Here is a 21107-nt window from a genome sequence, read left to right on the forward strand (position 1 = left end):
AAATAAAATTTGTCTTAAAAGGAAATAATAAAATTGTTGAAGTGCCTGTTAAAAGCATAACATAGACCTACTCTGCTGTAACATGGAGCCTATGGCCATAGAGGATTTTTCTTCAGGGTCATACTACAATGGCACATTGTTTATAGTAGTTTTACAAAAAAAGAATTAATAGGCCGTCTAACCCCCTCCCAATTGAATTTTAATTTAATTTTAATTTTAATTTTAATTTTTAATTTTAATTTTAATTTTTTAATTTTTTTTAAATTTAAATTTAATTTTTAACCCCTACACAATTAGCAAAAAAATCGCACTCAAGTGGTTAAAAATCACATTATATTGCCTTATTTTGCAACCTAGTACCCCCTGCTCTCTTCATCAAGAACCCCCACTCTACCTTTGTTCCCCCATCATTTCCCCATAATTCCTTTCCCCTCCCCCCCCCCCCCCCCCCCCTCCCCACCACTGTATGAAGGTACTGTAAATAATTAAAGTATTTATTGATTGGGCCATCAAGATATCATAGGAATAGTCTACTCTTTTCTATAAGAAACACATTTTTTAAGATTACCGATCCTAAAATTCCTTAAAAAATAAGAAAAAAAATTGAGGCTAAAGTAAAATATCAAATGAGGTTTTAATTTAAAAAAAAAACTAGAAAAACCAATGAATCAAGCTAGTCACATACCTGTATTAATGTTTGAAAGGGTTTAAGATACTAGAAACACAAGGTAGAGTTCTTCACAGAAAAATACTGTTCACTGAAATGCATGATAGGAATACCATTTGGCTATGTAGATGTCAAAAACTTCTGCCAAACTTACATAAACTGTACCGGTAAATACATAAACTCTTTTGTACCGAGGTAGAAATCGTTGTCATTATCCATAAGCTACAAACAAGTAGGCATAAATAAACCAAAAGAATAAAATGACAGACACATGTTACACTTGTAACACTGCCAGTGGAATTTAATTTCTGAGATTTTCAGACAATAAAATTATTTTGAATCTTGAATCCTGAGAATAGTATGAGTGGACTCTGATTAGTTTATAAAGTTTCCATCATTAGCGGAAAGAGAAGGACGCCACATACATCTGGATTTACTTAGCAACAGAAGGGTGCCATGTATATCTGGACCAAGTATAGATAAACTTTCATTAAGAGAAGGGTGCTGCATACTTCTGGACCAATTTCCGCCTCATTTTTGCTATGCGAATGCTCTTTCTCTTGTGTTTATAGTACCTTTGGTTTTAATTTAAACATTATATCTACTCCATTAAGTCATCAGATGTGATAATCTGAAGTTCCATCAGAATGGTACGACACAATACTAAACTGGAGGAATAATTTTCTATCTTTGAAAAGTGTGTATGAACAAACTAACAACATTTTAGGCCTAAAATTGGCAAAAAAATAAGCATGAGCCTGGGCAAAATGTTTAATACTTGTTCTTATAAAAAAAAAAAAAAAAGAGTGTACATTACTGCATATTCTTGACTTGTGGAAGCATTGAACTTAACTCTTGACCTTAATACCAGTTTTGCAGCTCAAATATTGAATCACTTCATTGATAACTCCCACTCAATTTGCTGATTGTACTTTGTACATATGAAATATGGCCTTTAAATAATTTCCATCACTGATCAGCTGGTTCCTACATTTTTGTAATGAAATTTGGTTCATAATTTTTTTTTAATTTAAAGAATTAACACAAAAACTGAAAGGTCTACTGATTAATCTCAGATAAGACAGTAATACATATTCCAGGTATTGAAATACACGCCATCGTGTGAAGATTCAATATTTTGACATGTCATCATCATGAATGACTCCTGTTGATGACATAATTAATGTCAAAATATTGAATCCTGACACGATGGCGTGCATTTCGATACTTGGACTATAAATTTACACAAGTACGCTTAAAGCCAGGCGTCAGAGGAAAAAAACATTTTGATATGTTGTACGACTGATTTTCCTAACAAATTTGGTGTTTGATGGAAAACTCGGGAATGGTTCAGATACATATTTTTGAATATTTAAAAACTGGGTAGGAGAAGGGCATTAACCACACTTTTTTCACTTTAACATTCAAATAAAAACATTAAATTTGCTCATTTAAACATTTAAATAACCTTGCAGCTACAAAATAAGTTATTAACTTCCATTAAAACTTGAATTCAGTTCAAAGCCATGTAGGCCTAGATTTTGCTAATACCAACTTTCTACAAAGAAACATTCATACAATAATATTACAAATTTCAAGACTTTTTTGCTACCCAAGTCAACGCCAGCAACTCTGTTTTTTTTTTTTTGCAAAAAGTAAAAACAGTTCGAACTAGTGATTTAGCTGAACCGAAAAACTCTGATAAAAATGTGAATGCTCATCAACTGATGCTTTTGATTCGCACGAATAATTATGGGCTTGAAACTGAGGTAGAATAAAGAATATTGGTAATAATCATACAGCCAAGAAGTCATTGACCTATGATGAGGTATACTATACAGTATCAAGATGATTTTATGCTGTGATTGTTAGGTCAGACAGTGACCATATAGAGGAGCATTGATGCAATTTATAAGGTGTAGGTCCATGATAGAAGGCCAAGGCTGATTATAGATCAAATGTAAGTGCAATACTGTATTGTCATTGGTAGATATGGTTTATTATTTGTTACAGAGAGTAATCTGTCAAAATTAACACCTCACACACTGTTTTTTCCTACTTTAACCTTGTATTTAAGCAGGGAGTTAAAAGTTGTGGTTTTCTACGGTAATTAGTCATTACGTAGATATGGTTAATTATTGGTTGTGGTAAAGTATATACTGTAAACTGTCATCACATAACTATTCTGTTGTAAAGTTAATCCGGTTTTTTTTTTTCATTTCAAACCATAATAAAGCATATTCTGCACATTATTTGTGATTGTCCAATCTCAAGATCATCTGGTCTGATTATAATACAACTGTGTTTATCGATTTAAATAAACCAAATACAGTGGAAGTAAACTCTCTAATATTCCTTTCTTTCATCAGAATAATTTCCTTGTCTCCCAGGAATTATATTAATGAGCAATCTTTTTACCGAAATTCATACCACGCAAAACTACTTATTCCTTTCCATTTTACCCTTCCTACATCCAACTATATCATTTTTTTTTTATTGAATGTGATCCCATTTATTCAATAGTGACCTCACACCTGTGAGAGTCTTGTTTAGAAATGCTTGACCATAGATACTGTACTTGTACATGGAATAAAAAATTAGCTTGTTTTGCTCCCCTCTTTCTCCTTTTTTTCTCTTCTTTATTTTTTGGGGTGCCCTGGCACCATTTCCCCCTTGATCTATCCCTCTCCCCCATATTATACCCAGTCAGCATTGTTATCTTCAAAAGGTACATTTGTTGGAAGTCACTAAATACTTCAGATTCTTTTCTAAAGTGTGTTCAAATTACTGTACCTCTCTATCAGAGTCCTTTGAAGTGGAGGTTTTCAAGAGTTTCCATAAAGTGTATCAATTCCCATAAAGTGATGACAGGTCGTGTTCAATTTTTAGACAGATGACTGCCCTGTTCTGATGTTTAGAGGTGAACAAAGCTGTCAAAGTATAAACAGTGAAGTTTTGATCTAGAGCAGTGGTCATGCAGGGAGGGGATAGGGACTGGGGAAGAGCCTTATGCCCCTTTCACACAGGTCAAAAAGCCCTTCATTTGGCTATAACCTGAATTTTGAATGCTCTACCAATTGTCTTTTACTTAACGTAACGTAAAACAATATTGATTATTTAATTATATCTAGCCTTTTATTTTTATCTCTGATTACCAGGCACTGGGTCATTTGGTCGAGTTCTTGTTGCGAGAGACAAGGTAGAAAAAAGCTATGTTGCTATGAAAATATTGAATATTAACGATATCATACGCCTTGGACAAGTTGAGCACGTAAAAAATGAAAAAGAAATATTGTCAAGTACAGCGCATCCATTTATTGTGAAAGTGTAAGTATTTTTTGAGTATTATTTTCAAAGATTCAAAAAGAGATACAGTACACAATATAAGAAGAATCAGTAAAACTTTGTCAGGCTTAGTGTTCTTATTATTTTGCGGATTTCAGGCTCAAAATGTTCTTTTTGTATGTTACACACTTCTCAAACATACAGTACAAAATTATTGTACAATATATTACTTTACTGTATTATAGAGGGTGTTACACTTAGTCACACTTATACTGCAAATAAGGTGCAGATAAGATTTGTTTGTTTTCTTTTTTTAAAAAATAAAAACCTCATTTGACATTTTACCTCAGCCTCAATTTATTCTTATTTTGTTCTTAATTTTTAAGCAATTTCAGCCTCAGTGTTTTTAATAAATTCAAAAAGTGTTCTCAGAATAAAAAAAAAAAGCAATAATAAACAATCTTTATTACTTCAATTTTAAATTGTTAAAGTACAGTATGTGTTTTAATTAGTAATTTTCAATAATAAATACAAATTTATTTTTGTAAAATATAAACTTAATTTGTAATACCCCAAAGGAAAATAATCATGTGTGTTTTAGATTTAGCTTTGTTTTTATGGATGTAGATTTTTCACCCATTATACTTCACCTGAAAATGTGCAAACTAAAAAAAATCAGTGCTGTGAAATGGCTTGTAGCATCACTCACAAGAGATAGCGTGTCATAATGTTTAATGTTTGTTGTCTTAGCGTAGGACTGTATGGAAGTTAGCATTGTCATATACCAATTCACTATGTACATTGTAAGCCACCTTTTGTGTACAGTATAGCTGTTCACATAAATACTGTCTGTAAGTACAGACAGTATGTAACATACAGTACATCTAACTTATCATCTTTGATTTTTAGATATCAAGGGTGTTGCTATGGGGGAGGGGAGGGAGCAGAAGGCCAGAGTCTACCATCGGAGAGAGTTGGCCCCTCCTGTCGGGGGAATAAAAACACATTATTGCGCAGAAAAAAAATTATGTATTTTCACAGATGGTTGACTTTAAAATTGATTAAATATTAGTCTTTTAAACCCCTTGTCATAGCTTCCAGAGACTTCTGCTTTCCCCCCCCCCTCCAAGAGGTTTTGAGCAGCCCCTGACCAAATTAATTTACACTCTTGTTGGGGAAAACAACCCATTCGTTAACCCAAAGCAGCTAAAAAAAAAAACCCAATTTATGGCACTTTGAGATTGGTGCAGCTATATGTTGAGGCAGCTAGTCAATAGCCAAGTATGTGTTATTTCCTTGATACGCTGTTTGTAGCTAATGGTAAAATCTTTATTAAATTTCTGATAAAGTAATTAATTAAAATATATGCATTATTATTATATGACTTAAAATTGTTGGCAGAATATAAAATTAAAGGAAATGACGCTTGTCAAGAAGTGTTTAGATGATCTTACCGACAGCATTTGAAATTTGTACACATCCATATGAAAGTCTGTTACATTTTTAATTACATCGAATGTACAAATTGCATAGGTTATAAATCATGCGTTTGCCGAAGGCCATTACAAATCAACACAGTGAGCTGCAGTAGCAGTTTTCCTCTCCTGTTGGATTTATGCAATAATTATTTAACCTTTTGCTATGTGTGCTAATGTCTCATTTGGTAGTTTTCCTCTGGCTGAATGATTTCTGTCTGTATTTCTTATATTTTAAATTTTACAAGTGGAAATGCTTATTTAATCCTCTTGGATATCATATCAAATTATTATTCATTTAAATAAATATTAATCAGAATATTTATTTTTAATTAAGTTTAATTATTCATTTCATTCAATTTTCTGTTATATTCTATTGCTATATAGGCCTACTTATGGTTATCTGTAATAATTATTTTTTTATCAATTTTCTTTCTTTTCTATTTTTTAGCTTTTCGTATGGCAAATGAAAATTTGGAGAAAATAATTTTTTTATTTAGTAAATATTAGTTTCTGCAAGTTGACCTACTACAGTAAAACAACTGACTTATTTCCATGGGGGGGGGGAGGACTTTAGCCCCCCTCCCCCTTTCCCACCCTGGAATTGCTTCCAATGGATAAGCATACAGTACCATAAAACCTTGAATATAGAAGCCATGAGCTTCTTTTTAGTTCCTATGCATGTAATGCCTGGTTTCTGTCTCTTATACACATCTAGATGTGTATAAGAGACAGACATATTAAAGCCCCATTAGTTTTCCTCTGGCTGAATGATTTCTGTCTGTATTTCTTATATTTTAAATTTTACAAGTGGAAATGCTTATTTAATCCTCTTGGATATCATATCAAATTATTATTCATTTAAATAAATATTAATCAGAATATTTATTTTTAATTAAGTTTAATTATTCATTTCATTCAATTTTCTGTTATATTCTATTGCTATATAGGCCTACTTATGGTTATCTGTAATAATTATTTTTTTATCAATTTTCTTTCTTTTCTATTTTTTAGCTTTTCGTATGGCAAATGAAAATTTGGAGAAAATAATATTTTTATTTAGTAAATATTAGTTTCTGCAAGTTGACCTACTACAGTAAAACAACTGACTTATTTCCATGGGGGGAGGACTTTAGCCCCCCTCCCCCTTTCCCACCCTGGAATTTCTTCCAATGGATAAGCATACAGTACTATAAAACCTTGAATATAGAAGCCATGAGCTTCTTTTTATTGAGAACTTTGTAAGGGCTTCTTTTCAAGATGGGCTTCTTTTCGAGGCTACTTTTGCAAACTAAAGAGGGCAGCTTCAATTTGAGATAGGCTTCTTCTCGAGATTAAGCCCATTGGGCTCCTATTCGAGGTTTTACGCTATCTCATCAGTATGTTATATTCAGTCAAATTAAAGAAGTTAAAAATAATGTATTTTATTCCCTAGTAAATTATGTGTAACATTTTAAGCTTAAAGTAACCCAAAATGTCCTAGTTTGTCTTTGCATAGGGAGAGTTCCCCAGGACCCCCATTAGACCATTGCCTCTGGACCTAAATTAAGTCAATAGAAAATGGATGCAATTCTTTTACGTGGGTACTTTTTGTATCACTTTCAATGGTATTTTGTAGCCATATTTTGTAATAAGTGTGCTTTATATTTACCAAATAAAGGCTTATATAGTGTGATCACCTTGACAATTTTAAATGAATCAATAGTGAAACTGATTCATAAAGAAACTGGTTTAGTTCCTTCTACAGTACTTTTATAATCGACTTTTAATGCCCCTTTTTATACACATACCACTATTATTTATTTATACCACAGCCTGTAAAGAAACTAAACTATCATTATACAGTAGTTGTAAAAAAAAACTACCCTTTAGTTATGATACCGGTATCCCTAAATCCAAATGCACCGAGGAATTAAAGAGATAAACTATAACAAAGAAGTTAATCATATAGCCTGATGTAAGATTAAGCCTACTTGAGTAAATTCCCACAGTCATCTAATTTCTGTAGTTAATTTTGGCATGTCTTATACGGTATTATTTTTCAGCCACTTGTGAGCCAGTTGTGGAGCATGCAAGGGATTGGGGAGGAATTGACCCTTCCTTCCATCTTTGGATGCTACCGTACTTGACCTGGTTGTAGTTAAAATATAAATCGTAGGTCCCAACCAAATTTATTTTGATTTTAATTCTTAATGGTTTACAAAGTAATTTTTCTTTACTAATAAATCCTAAAATTTCTTGCCCTTGACTCAGAGGGTTTTTACTCTTGGTGCCTGAAAGGAGATATGTAGGTGTCCTCTTGAACCCCCACCATACTTGTTGGGCCCACTCTCAACCAATTTCTTTACCCCCTCCTGGGTGGTTGAAGGGCAGCCTCTGGTCCCCTCCACTTACATTTTACTCATGTTACAGTCATCAATCTAAAAATATGTATTATTTATTTATCCCGACATGATGGCGTGCATTTCGATACTTGGAGTATGTATTATACTATCTTATTCATTTATAAATTGAACCATATTTTAACTCATTTTTTTTTCATGGTACCACAAGATTTTTTTTTTCATGGTACCACAAGATTTTTTTTTTGTGGTGACACCTTAATATTATTAACATATGGAATAAATTCAAGTGATCACAAGTAATTAACAATTTAAATGCAAAAATTTGCTATCTTCCACCGGCAATATCTTATTTCTTAGTATGGTTTCAAAGACTTAATTTGAGTTATTTATTTTTTTCTAAGAATCTGTCTACACTACTTAGATTCATGTAGTAATGTAATTGCCGTGACCTGCTGTAGGGATTTAAAATCTCTTATTGCAAGTGTATTGAGCAGAGAAACAGGTCAAAAGAAAATAAATTAGACAGAAATGGTGGATGGTTTGGATGGCCTGACACAGCTATTGATATACTGTGCAATAGCCAACTTCGAAAACCAGAACAATTTTGCCAAAAGAAAAATATATTTTTTTTTTCAATCATTTATTATTTAAAATGCAAAGTTTTTTTTCTTATTCTTATTTATAATTGAGAGCTAAATATTTACTTTGCCATTAAAATATTGATTTTCCCCAACATGGACAAAATATTTTGAATACATATCCAAAAGAAAAATAATTTAACTTATTTATAAAACTTGTCAAAATATGTTTGATCATGCTACAGTATGTACGGAATTCAATACTTTTTTCTGATATCCTATTAAAGATTTCAGAGGCTGCAACTACAGTAGCGTATCATTCCTTTAGTTGGATGTTACATTAACCCAAATACGATCAATAATTTACAGTAGTGAAATTCATCAGAAATCTACAGGTAATTCTACATATTTTCCCGAAATATAAATTTCAATAAGATTTTTTTTTTTTAAATTTTCCAATAAACATACAATAAGTTTTAGGTGGGAAATAAGTTATGAATATCAGAAAACAAATCAAATTTTCATTTTCTGAAGCCCAGTGTGTTGTGGTTTGTAAAATTAACTCTCATGCACTAGATGTTTATGGCAAATACTAGGAACGAAGTGAATTATGTATTAAATGGCTATTTTTAACTCTCAAGCTTTTGGAACAATGAACACTGAAGATAAACATGTCTTCTATTGTCTTAAATGCTTCTAATATTATTCTTTTGAGAAATAAGATTGATCAATGAAAAATAAATGTATTTTTTAAAAGGTCCAGATACTTGACACATCAAAGTCCACATTGAGAGAAGCTGGTTTAAAGCCAGACTCTGGAGAAAAATTTTTTTTTGATTATTTGATACAGTACTTTGAAACTCCTGAGTCTTGAATGTTCTTGTGTCGTCACCCCATGGATCTTATCATTATCCATTAGGGCTTTAAAAGATAATGTTGATTGACATCAATGCAAAAAGATGTTTACTTAGTATTGAAGTGATAAAATATTTATGTCACATCACAATGTATTATAGGGTTATCTTTTTTTAGTATCTGCTAATTGCTTGCTCATGTTGTTCAGTGATTCTAGAGTTCAATGTCCTCAACTTTAACACACTGTTGGAGTCAGCAGTCTTTGGTATCTGCTTTCATGTTGATAATTCTACCAATAGTCAAATCTCACAATCTCACAAAAAACTACAGTTTTTTCGCTTCAACCCAGTGACAGATCCATGAATTTCGAAATAGAGGGGCCCAGAAAGGTAGTTGATGAGATGGAGGGTCAAAACTACCTCTTCCCTATCATGGCTGGGGTGAAGTACAAAATTGTTTGTCTGCACTTAAAATAACTTTTTTAAGGCCTGAAATGCCACTTTTAACTTTTAAATTTTAGTGTAATTAATTTTTTTATTCTCCAGGTTCCCCCCCCCCTGGAATCCACCTACTGTATGCATCCTATATTTTACCTCCCTCTGATTTACTGTCATGTGTACAAATTCATCATCTTCTAAAAATGTGTAGGCACTGGTAATTACAAGAAATTTGTCCTTGAAGCCAAGCAAATACCAAAGTTAATAAATTATCACATCCTAGAGATAAACATCCAAGTCCTACTTTTATTTTGTGAGGTGCCCTATATTATGGTTGAAGTTCACCAACGTTTACCCACAGAGGCCCAAATCACCCCAGGGTTGTTTTTATAGTTTGAATGCAGGGGCAGATCTAGGATTTGAAAATTTTTCCCAAAAACCTGAAAATGGTAGGGGGATCGGGGGTTTCCTAGATGGCCGGAAATGAGCTTTCCCAACTTCTGAGGTGTCTTTTAATGACCTTTAATTTCTTCAAAATTCATGGTGTTACCCCTCTTTAAAAAAAAAGATCAGGTGATTTTATCTCATTCTTAAGCCTATACCATAGAAAAAAATCAAAGATATAGTCAATACATTATTAAGTATATTCCAACAATATTGAGTATTTGGATACATAGTCTTTCTTATAGATCGATAAACCGATAGGCCTGAAGAACACACATAAATTATTATGACGTCGGAGCAAAAAACAGTGTTTTTTGTATTTAATTGAATGCTAGTTGGGCTAAGCCTAGTTTGTCCGATCTGCCAACCTATGCCTAGGTAGGTGAGCATGCCTTTCGTAAGTCAGGACCCAGTCTATATTGTTATGTTTCTTCACAGAGGGGGGTTCGTCCGAACCACTTGAACCCCCCCCCCCCCCCCCCCCCCCCCCCCCCCCCCCCCCCCCAGAAAAAAAAAAACAAAAAAAAAAAACAGTAGTGGTACCAGCAGGGGGCTTAAGCCCTCATTGGACAAGTCAAGCCCCCCTCCCCCAATGGCCAGGCTTGTCATGCAGTCGGACCAAAAACAAATTAAAAGTAGGCCAACACCAAGCCAAAACATGTCTTTCACAGTTGTAGAGTGCCATTTCCGGCCATCCAGAAGTCCCTATTAAAAATCCAAAACTCATTCCCCTCCTTAGACATAGAAGCTTACGCCCCACTGTTGGACAGCTTAGCCCATTGTTATGCTCCTAAATGTAAATTACGTTCTAACGATCAACTCCTCCTGCATCAGCCCAAATCTCACAACTCACAGGGAGACACAGCCTTTTCTGTTGCTGCACCACGCTTGTGGAACAGTCTGCCTTTCACAATTAGGTCCAGTGAGTCAATAAATATTTTCAAAATGTCTCTGAAATCACATCAGCTAAGAAATACCTTTCCAACATTAGACGGTAAGTACTGTAGTTAGGAAACAAGCAATAAGGAAAAGACGAGAAAACACTCGCAGGAATCTTGAATGAATGGGTAAGAAAACAGAAAAGAAAATGGAAGATTTAGAAAGGATAGGAAACATGAGGTAAGAGGTACTGTGTGATAAGTTTTTTGTAATAAAAAAAAAAAAAAGATGAGAGAGAAAGAAACATAAGAAAAGGAAACAAGAAAAATAAGTGAAGAAAAGAAAAGGTCACATGAGAAAGAATTGGAAACATTAGAGAGAAAAGAGGGAAGAAATATTATAAGGAAACATATGAAAGAAAAAGAAAGAAATAGAAAAGGAAGTAAGATAAGGGAAAGAAAAAAAAGGAAACATAAGAAAGATAATGAAAAGAAAATATTATTATTATTAGCCCCCCCCCCTCCAGAAAAGGTATCCTAGCGGATTCAAGGAGTGGGGGGAGTGTGGCGCAAGCCTGCCCAGTTCCCCTCATTCCTCCTAATTTTTTCAAAATTATAAAACAAAAATGTAGAAAAATAAACTTTTAATTAAAATTAAGTTTGAGAATGCCATTTCCATCCATCTAGAGGTGCCGAAATCATAAATTTTCTCATCTTAGCACCAACCATGGCGTGGTAGGACTGTTCTAGACCCTCTGTCTGTGAGAGTCCCTTCCTGAGCCCCCTCTGTTTCAAATTCCTGGATCCGCCACTGTAAAATGGCAAGTTAAATATCATTTAAATACATAACAATTATATTCATATACTACTGTACCAAATTCACCCAGACTAAAGCTAACCAGTTTTCTCCCCAAAAAAGTCTACATATTATATATCCGGAGATACTACTGAGAAAATTGTTTTCACATGCAACAACAGAATATCAATGTAAGACTAGATTCTACTCACACCTGTGCATCAGCTATGGACTAGGACTGCGTAGTGACAGTGTAATAAATTAAAGTACAAAGATTACAAGATACCACAAGGAGGACCCTTTGCCCCAGAGATCAGTACATGAAAGTGCTTTCACATGCAGCGGTCCTTGTTAAAAGCTGTTACACGCAGTATGGTGAAATGTAGAAATTATGTATTATAATACTTTTTTGAGCACGAAAAAAATAATGTAAAAAAGAGAAAACTCTGCAGTTAAAGAAGTGCCATTTTCTTTTCTGCAGTAAAATGTTTTTGTAAAAATAACGTGTTAACGTTAAGATATATGTGTTTGAAAAGATGTCTCAGTATAACAAGTTTAATCATACAAAAATACCAGTAGGATACTATACCAGTACAGGTTGCGGTTTTGAGCTGATAGGATCTGTTCCATTGATTTCTTTTTTAGTTTTTAGCTGGTTTCAGTGCTCAGGCAATTAATCCTTAAAGTCTATTGATTTAAAGGAACCTGTACTTAACAACAGCAGGAGGGAGTTCGATGAAGCTACTTGAAAGTTGAATTGAGCTGTATTGATTTTTGTTTATTACGTCTACAAAGTGTTTACTATACAATGTGAATAAGTAGCCCATGACGTTTGTGAATTTGTACATCTTTAAAGTATAAAATAAATAAAATTATGCTCTTTTATATAATACACTTTTTTTTTACATACACTGTATATGAACAATTTTTGAAAGGCATTAAATAATTCTAAAGTCAATTAGGACTAAAGTTATATTATTTTTTATTTACTATAACAACTATGGTTCATAAACAATTTGGCTTCTTAAGTTCCATATAATATTTATTTATTTATTTTAGTATAAAACATTCATTTTTAATGAACAGCTATGAAAGATTGTAATTACAAAATCAGTAAATTGCAAAATCAGTACCTTCAATACTAAAATATACTATAAAAAATTATCTAAAAATATTATATATATTCCATTATTTAGGCCTATATACAAAAATCTATTTATCAAAATCAATAATATAACATTTTGAATTTGCAGACTTCAAAATTAAATTCAGTATTAGAAGTCATGAACCTCAGTAAGTAAAACACATTTACAGGCCATTGTTAATTACATTAAATAATCAATTATATCTGGTAACAAATGATTGATTGCGTTATTGAAATTATTCAAAACATGTTTGACTGGCTCTGTCAAAACTCCACATTCGTTGGCATTTGAAATGCTACAGTGGAGTAGTAGTAGTCAAACATCTGAAAATTGACATTCTGACCAAATTCAGGTTATTGCAGATTTTAGTGAAGACAAATTCTGACAAATAACAATCACTAAATCTAAATAGAAAAGTATATTGAAATTGTTTTTTCAAATATACACCAAGTAATATTTTTGTATGTGTTTCTAATTAGTTTATTTGTGTTTCTAATAGTGAAGTGAAGTGTGATTATGCCATTGCTTGTCAAAATATTTTAGTTTTTGTTTTTAGAAACAGTGTTTGTATTTACGTAAATAAAAGATGAATGAAATATTAAACTATTGATACAGTATTGAATCTGGTTTTGTCAAACTACATAAAAGAGAAATTTAATTTGAATTTCCTTTAAAAAGAAAACCAAAATTACTTAGTTTTATTTTAAAGGAAATTTAAATCAAACATCTAAATGGTAACCGATTAGATTAGAAATAATAAAAACTAAACGTTTAATTTGTACCAACAAATGTAGGGTTTTTTGCTGGAACTGGTCACTGTAACTGACAGTTTTACTGAATTGTTTATGGTTTAAACTTTTTATTTTAAGTTTCTCTTACAGGAACAGTAATGTTTAATGCTTGAATCTAAAAAGCTTTATTATATTGTAGACTGATGTTCTTTCACATAGGCAATCTATTCATGATTTTGCATTCTTAGTATCGATCCAGCCAATAATTATTTACAACTGCTTAAAAGAACCATCATTGATTGTTATTGAGACCTATGATGTGTGTAAATACAGTTTTGAGAAGGTAAACAATATGAAGGAAGACAGCTCTGATGGTGTTAGCCCCAGGTCAATCAATGCATAAGCTAGTCAGTTGGCGGTACCTTTTATGGGATTATTTCAAAGGTTTATTGATTCAAACATCATACCGAAGAGTTTGAAATCTTCATCCATAGCAAAGAAAATTTGACCCGCTCTTCTCAACTCAATGACACTTTTCTATTCTACTCTAATTAAGTTTTCACATCCGTCCTGTGGCACTCACTTTGATAGTTATACAGTAATTCTGAATAGGCATCATGATGAATAAAAGGTGTAGCCGCGTTACTCTACAGTACTGCAGAATAATATAAGATATGACAATTACAGAACTTTAAGAACAACTGTAACATTTTTAATTTATTTGCTCTAGCTTTTGCCCACACAGTGGACTTCATCCTGATGACATCCACTGTGTGGAAAAAAGCTAGAGCAAGTAAATTTTAAATTTTGCACTTGAAAGTGCTGCTGTCATTTCTTAAAACTATATACTGTAGTTTTGAACAGTTACGACAGAATAATTTGTAAATAATATTATCAAGTCTGTAGATTGCGTAATATTACTTTACTTTAAGGCCAAGTAAAATTGTATTGTTTCACATTCAGGATTTAAAATTAAGTTTTTGGTGAGGGTTTTTACAGTCAACGGCGGCGGAGCATTTTTTAAAGTGGGTGGGGGGGTAGGGGAAATTTCATAAGGTCCAGGCTGGGGGGGCCAGGGGCCGCCAAGGGCCTCTGGTGAGGGTCTAGAGGGCGAAGCTCCCTGGAAGTGACGGATACAAAGTTTGGTGAATTTTGTAAGATATTTTATTGGCATCAAGCTAATGTAATGACTTCATATTTGTTTATATGCGTATACAATCGTTTTTATTCGTTTCACTTTATTGTGAGTTTACAAAAAACACACTTTTAGTGGGGTAAATATTTCAAGTCGGCGATTTAGCCTGACCCTAGGCTGACTAAAAAAATCGGCCTGCGGAGGTATCATCATCAGGTTCACATCATTTAGTCGTAGTGCTAGTCGAAGTTCGTTTTAAGAATACAAAATTTTAAAGTTTTAGCTCAAACTACGACTAAAGTTCGTTTTAAGAATTCCGGGATCAAACTGTGGGAGGGTTTTGCACAAAAATAGAATGTAAGAAAAAATGATGATATGGCACCTCCAGATGGCCGGAAATGGCACTCTTAAAGCAAAAGTTAAATACAATTTTGTCTGTTTTCTCCATTTAAAGAAATAATAATTTTGCAAATATTAGGAGGTTGGGGGCCCGTGCTGACTGGGGTGGGGGGGGCGGGCCTGTGCTGACTGTTTCCCACTTAAATCTGAAACTGTTCAATATAACACTTGACATAGCCTATCATTTTGTATCATAAATGATTAATTCTTAATGTCATGCAAAAGATATTTTTATTCGAAAGGTTTTTTTTTACTCAATACAGTTTTTACAACCTATAACACATTAATTCAGTGTACTGTAAATTCTGTAGTTAACCTTCAGAGAATTGTATTTTGCCTAATTTAATTTTATGAATCTGAGCTCAAAGTTCTTCAGAAATCCTGCAAATTTTATTCAGGTTAAAGAGAATTTATTCTATTCATCAACTATATAGTAACACATGTAGCCCTTTTTTTTTATGTGGATAAACATCTACTGTATTGCACAATGTGGCAATGTACAGTATAATCCACCTTTGTGATTTTCTTCTGAGAAGGAAGTGCCATGTATTATCTATTGTGAAGTTGTTTGTAGCAGCCTGCAGTCATGTTAATAGGCCACTCGTAAAATATCACAAGTGTTTCAGTAGACATATACCCCCACAGGTTGAAAGAAAAATAAATGAAATTAAACAACTCGGTTTATAGAACGATTTGGTTATAAATATTGCACGAAAGGTCCCAATTGGATTGATAACCCTAAACACAAAAGATAATCGTGTACTAGTTCAAAACATCTTAAAACTTTTTGATACATTTAATTGATTGAGAAAAACTTATTTGTCCCCCTCAGGATTTGAACCTAAAATGCTCAGCAACTGAATCAGTGGCAGATTAAAAAGGGGAGGGACTCTCTCTCCCCCCTAAATAAAAAAAAATGCTAATCCAAAAATGGAGAAAAATAATTGTATTCAAAATTAAGGCTAGAGTTCCATTTCCGACCATCTAGACCAGACCATAATCATATATTTTCTTTACTTAGCTCCAACTGTGGTGGTGTAGATCCTCCATATGTGAAAGACCCCCCCCCAATCCCAGTTTCCAATTTTTTGATGTGCCACTGGTTAGTGAGACCAGCCTAGTGTATCTCTTGGATTTTCCCATTAGGGCATGCTTTTTTGAGTTTTTTTCAAAATAATAATACTGTATGCTATGGCGAACAATAGCCACAATAGGTATGACAAATATTAGTCATGTGCAACAGAGCACGTATACATCCTAATGGACCATTCAGTGGTTCACAGCAATCTATGCACCAGGCAAAAACATATCCTGAATCATTTTTACAGCCCAGTCTTTGATGTAAGTTGTGGTACCTTCCATGGCCGGCTGAGAATGGTCAGTGTGTGGTTTGAACTCGCGACCACAAAGTTAATAATCAGAATAGAAACTAGCTGCCCTAAACAAAGTTTGAAAAATAAGAAAATAATACTAATAACAGTACAATACATTTAATCTTTATGTCAAAAAGAAAAAAACTGAGTCTATGACTGTAGCCTACTGCTGAATAATATTTTGATAATCTGTTATACAGAAAGTATCAATATGGTATTACATGTGTGTAAAACTTTTGATTTTGATTAAAAGATGAATAATTTACCTGAACTATTTTGTTTTTGTTTTTATAGGTCACAGGGTTCAGTTTGTTAAACTTGGCTAGACCTATACAGCCATCATAGCCCAATTTACCTATACAGCCATCATAGCCCAATTTACAATAGATTTTTAATGATTATTTTTTGGTTAATATTTTTTTCTCCAGATTTTGGACTTACCACAATGAGAGATTTCTATATATGGTACTAGAATATATATGCGGTGGAGAACTTTTTACATATTTACGCAATAAAGGACGTTTTAATGTTGTTACCGGACATTTCTATTCAGCAGAGATTGTTTCTGCTATAGACTATTTACATAAAAATGATGTTGTATATAGAGACTTAAAACCAGAGAATATTCTTATTGATCGAGATGGACATGTTAAGTTAACTGATTTTGGATTTGCAAAGAAGTTACGAGATATGTAAGTATTATTAAAAAATGTGCCATCTTATAAATTATATTCAGTATTTGAATTGCTTAATACTTTGTATTTTAAATAAAAATTAGGAGAAATATTTCCTTCATTAAGTTTAAAATGATGCAGAAATGCCATTTATATACCATTTGCATATATATATTTTCTTAGATGTAATTATTTTTATAGTGAATGGTCTTCAATCAGCAAATACCTCAGTTGTTTCGATCTGTATCAATTCTCATTGAAAGCTAAAGGTTTACTTATTAGTTATCATTTTGACGGTTATCAAAATGTCACCGAAAGATATCTTTTTAAAAATAAAATTATTCATTCATTCATTATATTCAGCTACTAAAAATACATGGTGAGAAATACAGAAATAAATCACAGGGGTTCCAAGTTGGAACAAACTACTTCCAGGAGTTGTAGTTAAATGAGGTTTCTTATAAACACAATCTAATATTATTTTTCCTCGGTGTGTGATACCCATTGATTATATAGTAAAAAAAAAAATAAACAAATTAATTTGTGGGAGATAGGTCTTGTCTCAGGTTTCTAGGAGGCTTTTGGTAGCTCGAGGGAGTGTTAGAGGCCGTATCAATTTTCCTGCGACTCATGGCAAACTTGGGACCTTTGGAATCAATTATTCAGAATCTTGCTAGGCTACAACTAATTCATAGCTAAGCTACTACTAAGATGATGGAGTCTCAATTACTTGTTCAAATATTGGCCTAATTAAATTTTAAAGCAAAAGTTGTTTGGTTTTTATTTTCTTTTCAGAACATGGACACTATGCGGAACACCTGAATACTTAGCACCTGAAATTATCCAAAGTAAAGGACATGGCAAAGCAGTTGATTGGTGGGCCTTTGGCATCCTATTGTTTGAGATGCTAGTAGGGTATGTAAACATACAATCAATCAATCAATCAATCAACATGAATCATCAATATTTTACATTCAACAATTCAATTATTGTCCATCGTTGAAGACAGTATACAAAAACATCAGATAATATGAAGAAGTAAAAACAAAACTGCAAGTAACATTTGGTGTAGCTATGAAATTGATTGAACATGATTGTTGTCATTATTTATTGAGAGATACACAACATTGTTTGTTTAACTGTGATGTTTGATGCTGCTTTGATGTTGGGTAGGAGAGAATTCCATAGGGTGGGTATTGTACAAGTTGTTTTTAACATTTTAAAGTCTGTGGATGAGTAGAGAAAAGTGCTTCCATGGGCTGACTTGTAAATTTGTTAAAAAGGTATGTAATTTTGTATTATGATCCAAATATCAAGATGTAAATGTTGTTACTTAAAATTTAAATTGCTTGATGTAAGAACAAAAAAAAACTTCATACCTGATATTCAGATTCAATGAGTCTTATATTCAATTTGAAAATTTTGTTGATTGTAAAAAGTAAGATTGACACTGGCAATTCCCATCAAAAAATTTCGAAAGAATTAAATTAATTTTAAAATGGATACCCCTTTGTTTTACTATATGAAGTTGTAATGTAGTTAAATTTATATAGCGCTTAATACCGAAAGGGTCTCAAAGCAATCAAGGTGTGGACTAGCTCTTACAGTAACATTCTCCCTTTAACCTTCTCCACTATGGAAGGGTCTTCATGTCTGAGCTACCTGGTAAACTGGTACCAGCTACTCTCGCCTGTGCACAAAAGGAGCTGTATGGACCATTACACCGGGGTAACTACTGGATGCACATGAGCTAATTGTGTACACTAGGCTATCCGAGAAGACGTGTTCCAATACCAAAACCATACTCTAGCGTGCCATTCGAACCAGCGCCGATATTAAAGCTGCGTTGCGCCGCCCATGCCTTAACCACTCAGCCATCCAACTACTGATAATAAATAAGTTTGTCAGGATAATACTTTGTTTTTACTTTCTTCTGACATAGGTACCCTCCATTTTTTGATGATAATCCGTTTGGAATTTACGAGAAGATTTTAGAGGGAAAAATTGACTGGCCAAAGCATTTAGATCCTGCTGGAAAGTAAGTATCCTTAATTGTAGTGAGCAGTGGTGGATTATCTTCTTTAAAAAAAGGGGGGGATAAAAAGAAAATTATGTTTAAATTTAAGTCTGAGCATGCCATTTCCAGCCATCTAAGGGTGCCATATAACTATAGGCCCCTCTATTTCAAATTCCTGGATCCGCCACTGGTGGGTGTGACAGTTAAATTAGAAACCAATCGGAAACCAGGTTTTGGTAGCAGTAGGCTGTAGCCTAATCAATTTCCATTCATAGAAATAGATGTCACTAACCAAACACAATACCAGGTACAGTAGAATAGGACGACATAAATGTAACTTACTATTACAATTTGACATACAGGAACACTTCAGTATTAAATTGTCTAAATTTGACGACTTGCGAACCATAATACAGCTTGTTGCAAGTCGTGATGATTGGAAAAAAGAGGAAATTGTTAAAAGTACAGTAAAACAGTAACTTTTTATTAAACACTGAAGGAAGTTGCTGAGGTTTTCTCTCTTTATTGGCATTCGTTGTGGTAGTAAATACATCAGAAAAAGGATTTATATTCTTTGTTTCTTTTCTTTGTTTCTTTTTTTTCTTTCTTTAACAGTATATAAAAATAACCAAAAAGAAGTCTGTAGTTTTGACAGTATATATAATTATTAATTTATATGAAACGCAAATCACCACTACTGGCTCATTAAGCTTAATATGAACTGATGACAATTTTCATCACTACTCTACTGTCAATTCTATAGTTCTGGTTCTGGTGTATGTTGCTGCCAAACAAGTCCAGGTATGGGTTCCCATAGGCATGTTTGGTAGTGTAATGTTTATTACATGCAAAATAAATAATATTGTGTGATAATAGTCTGATTATGCACTGCTAATTTATAAATATAAAACTGATTATAACATAACACCACCAGTGTTATACTCGTTTGGTCTTTTTTTCTCTTTAAAGAAGCTTTCTTCTTTTCAAGTTAGTTTATTGGTGATCCGCTAACGTTAGCGGATCACCTCTTGTTATTGTCAGAGATCTTACAACTTTTTTTTATTCTACCTTTCCTTCCATTTTTGTTCGCACGATATCTCAAAATTGCCACGAGTTACGCACACGGTCCTACATCGATCATTTTGTCTTCACCTGGAATAGTCATGGTAAGGTTTTTAACGCGCTCAGACATGCATGACGTCATCTACGTGCAATTTTGCGTTTTTACATTATCGATCATATCAGCCTAACCAATTGCCATTTCAAAATCGTATTAAGTGAGCATTAACTTTGGGTTAATGTTGAATGTACTGTGGTTAACGTTGAATGTACTGTACCCTAATTTTACGCGTGCGCTTCATAATGCGCGCGCACGCGTGAGTCAAAAGTTCAAAATGCTCAAAATCACTTTTTAACCAAATTAGAGCACGTTTCAGGCCATTTTGAGAATTTCAAAATTTTTCATAATTTTCCACTACGCGCGCGCACTTTTACTTGCGGTATGGAAGTTAGAAATTAGGTTTTTTTTACATATTTTGGGTTCCTGACATTGTTTTCACAAATTTGCATTCTTTTCGGTCATCTTTTGGCCAATAGCAATGCCGTACGTGCGCATCAAACATAGGTATCTTTGCGCGTATTTGTGCAGCTATACAGTGAAATTACGATAAAATCAGACCTATTTTTAATCAGTTATAGCTCCTTAGTTTGAAAGGTGACCCCCAATTTTTATTACATATTCTGAAAGCACATAAGTTGTAAATATGATTTTATAGATCATAATGACTGATCGGACATTGTGACGTCATCATATTGGCATCTGAATTCAAAGAAAATGAATTATAGCTATGACGTCATTTTTGAAAATACGCAT

General features: G+C 33.2%; 1 protein-coding gene across 3 annotated transcripts in view; it reads left to right on the plus strand.

Annotated features, from left to right (window-relative positions):
* The window catches only part of LOC117120744 (cAMP-dependent protein kinase catalytic subunit PRKX-like), a 43264-nt gene that overhangs the window by 3663 nt on the left and 18494 nt on the right, over positions 1–21107 (plus strand). For all 3 annotated transcript variants that reach the window (XM_033265842.1, XM_033265827.1, XM_033265835.1), the window contains 4 exons: positions 3826–3994; positions 16972–17235; positions 18013–18132; positions 19160–19255. In XM_033265842.1, the coding sequence (XP_033121733.1) occupies positions 3826–3994; positions 16972–17235; positions 18013–18132; positions 19160–19255 (649 nt within the window). The remainder of the gene's footprint in view (positions 1–3825; positions 3995–16971; positions 17236–18012; positions 18133–19159; positions 19256–21107) is intronic.

Source organism: Anneissia japonica, unplaced genomic scaffold (assembly GCF_011630105.1).
Source record: "Anneissia japonica isolate Jap-2015-1 unplaced genomic scaffold, ASM1163010v1 scaffold3888_len366471_cov172, whole genome shotgun sequence".
Classification (NCBI taxonomy): domain Eukaryota; kingdom Metazoa; phylum Echinodermata; class Crinoidea; order Comatulida; family Comatulidae; genus Anneissia; species Anneissia japonica.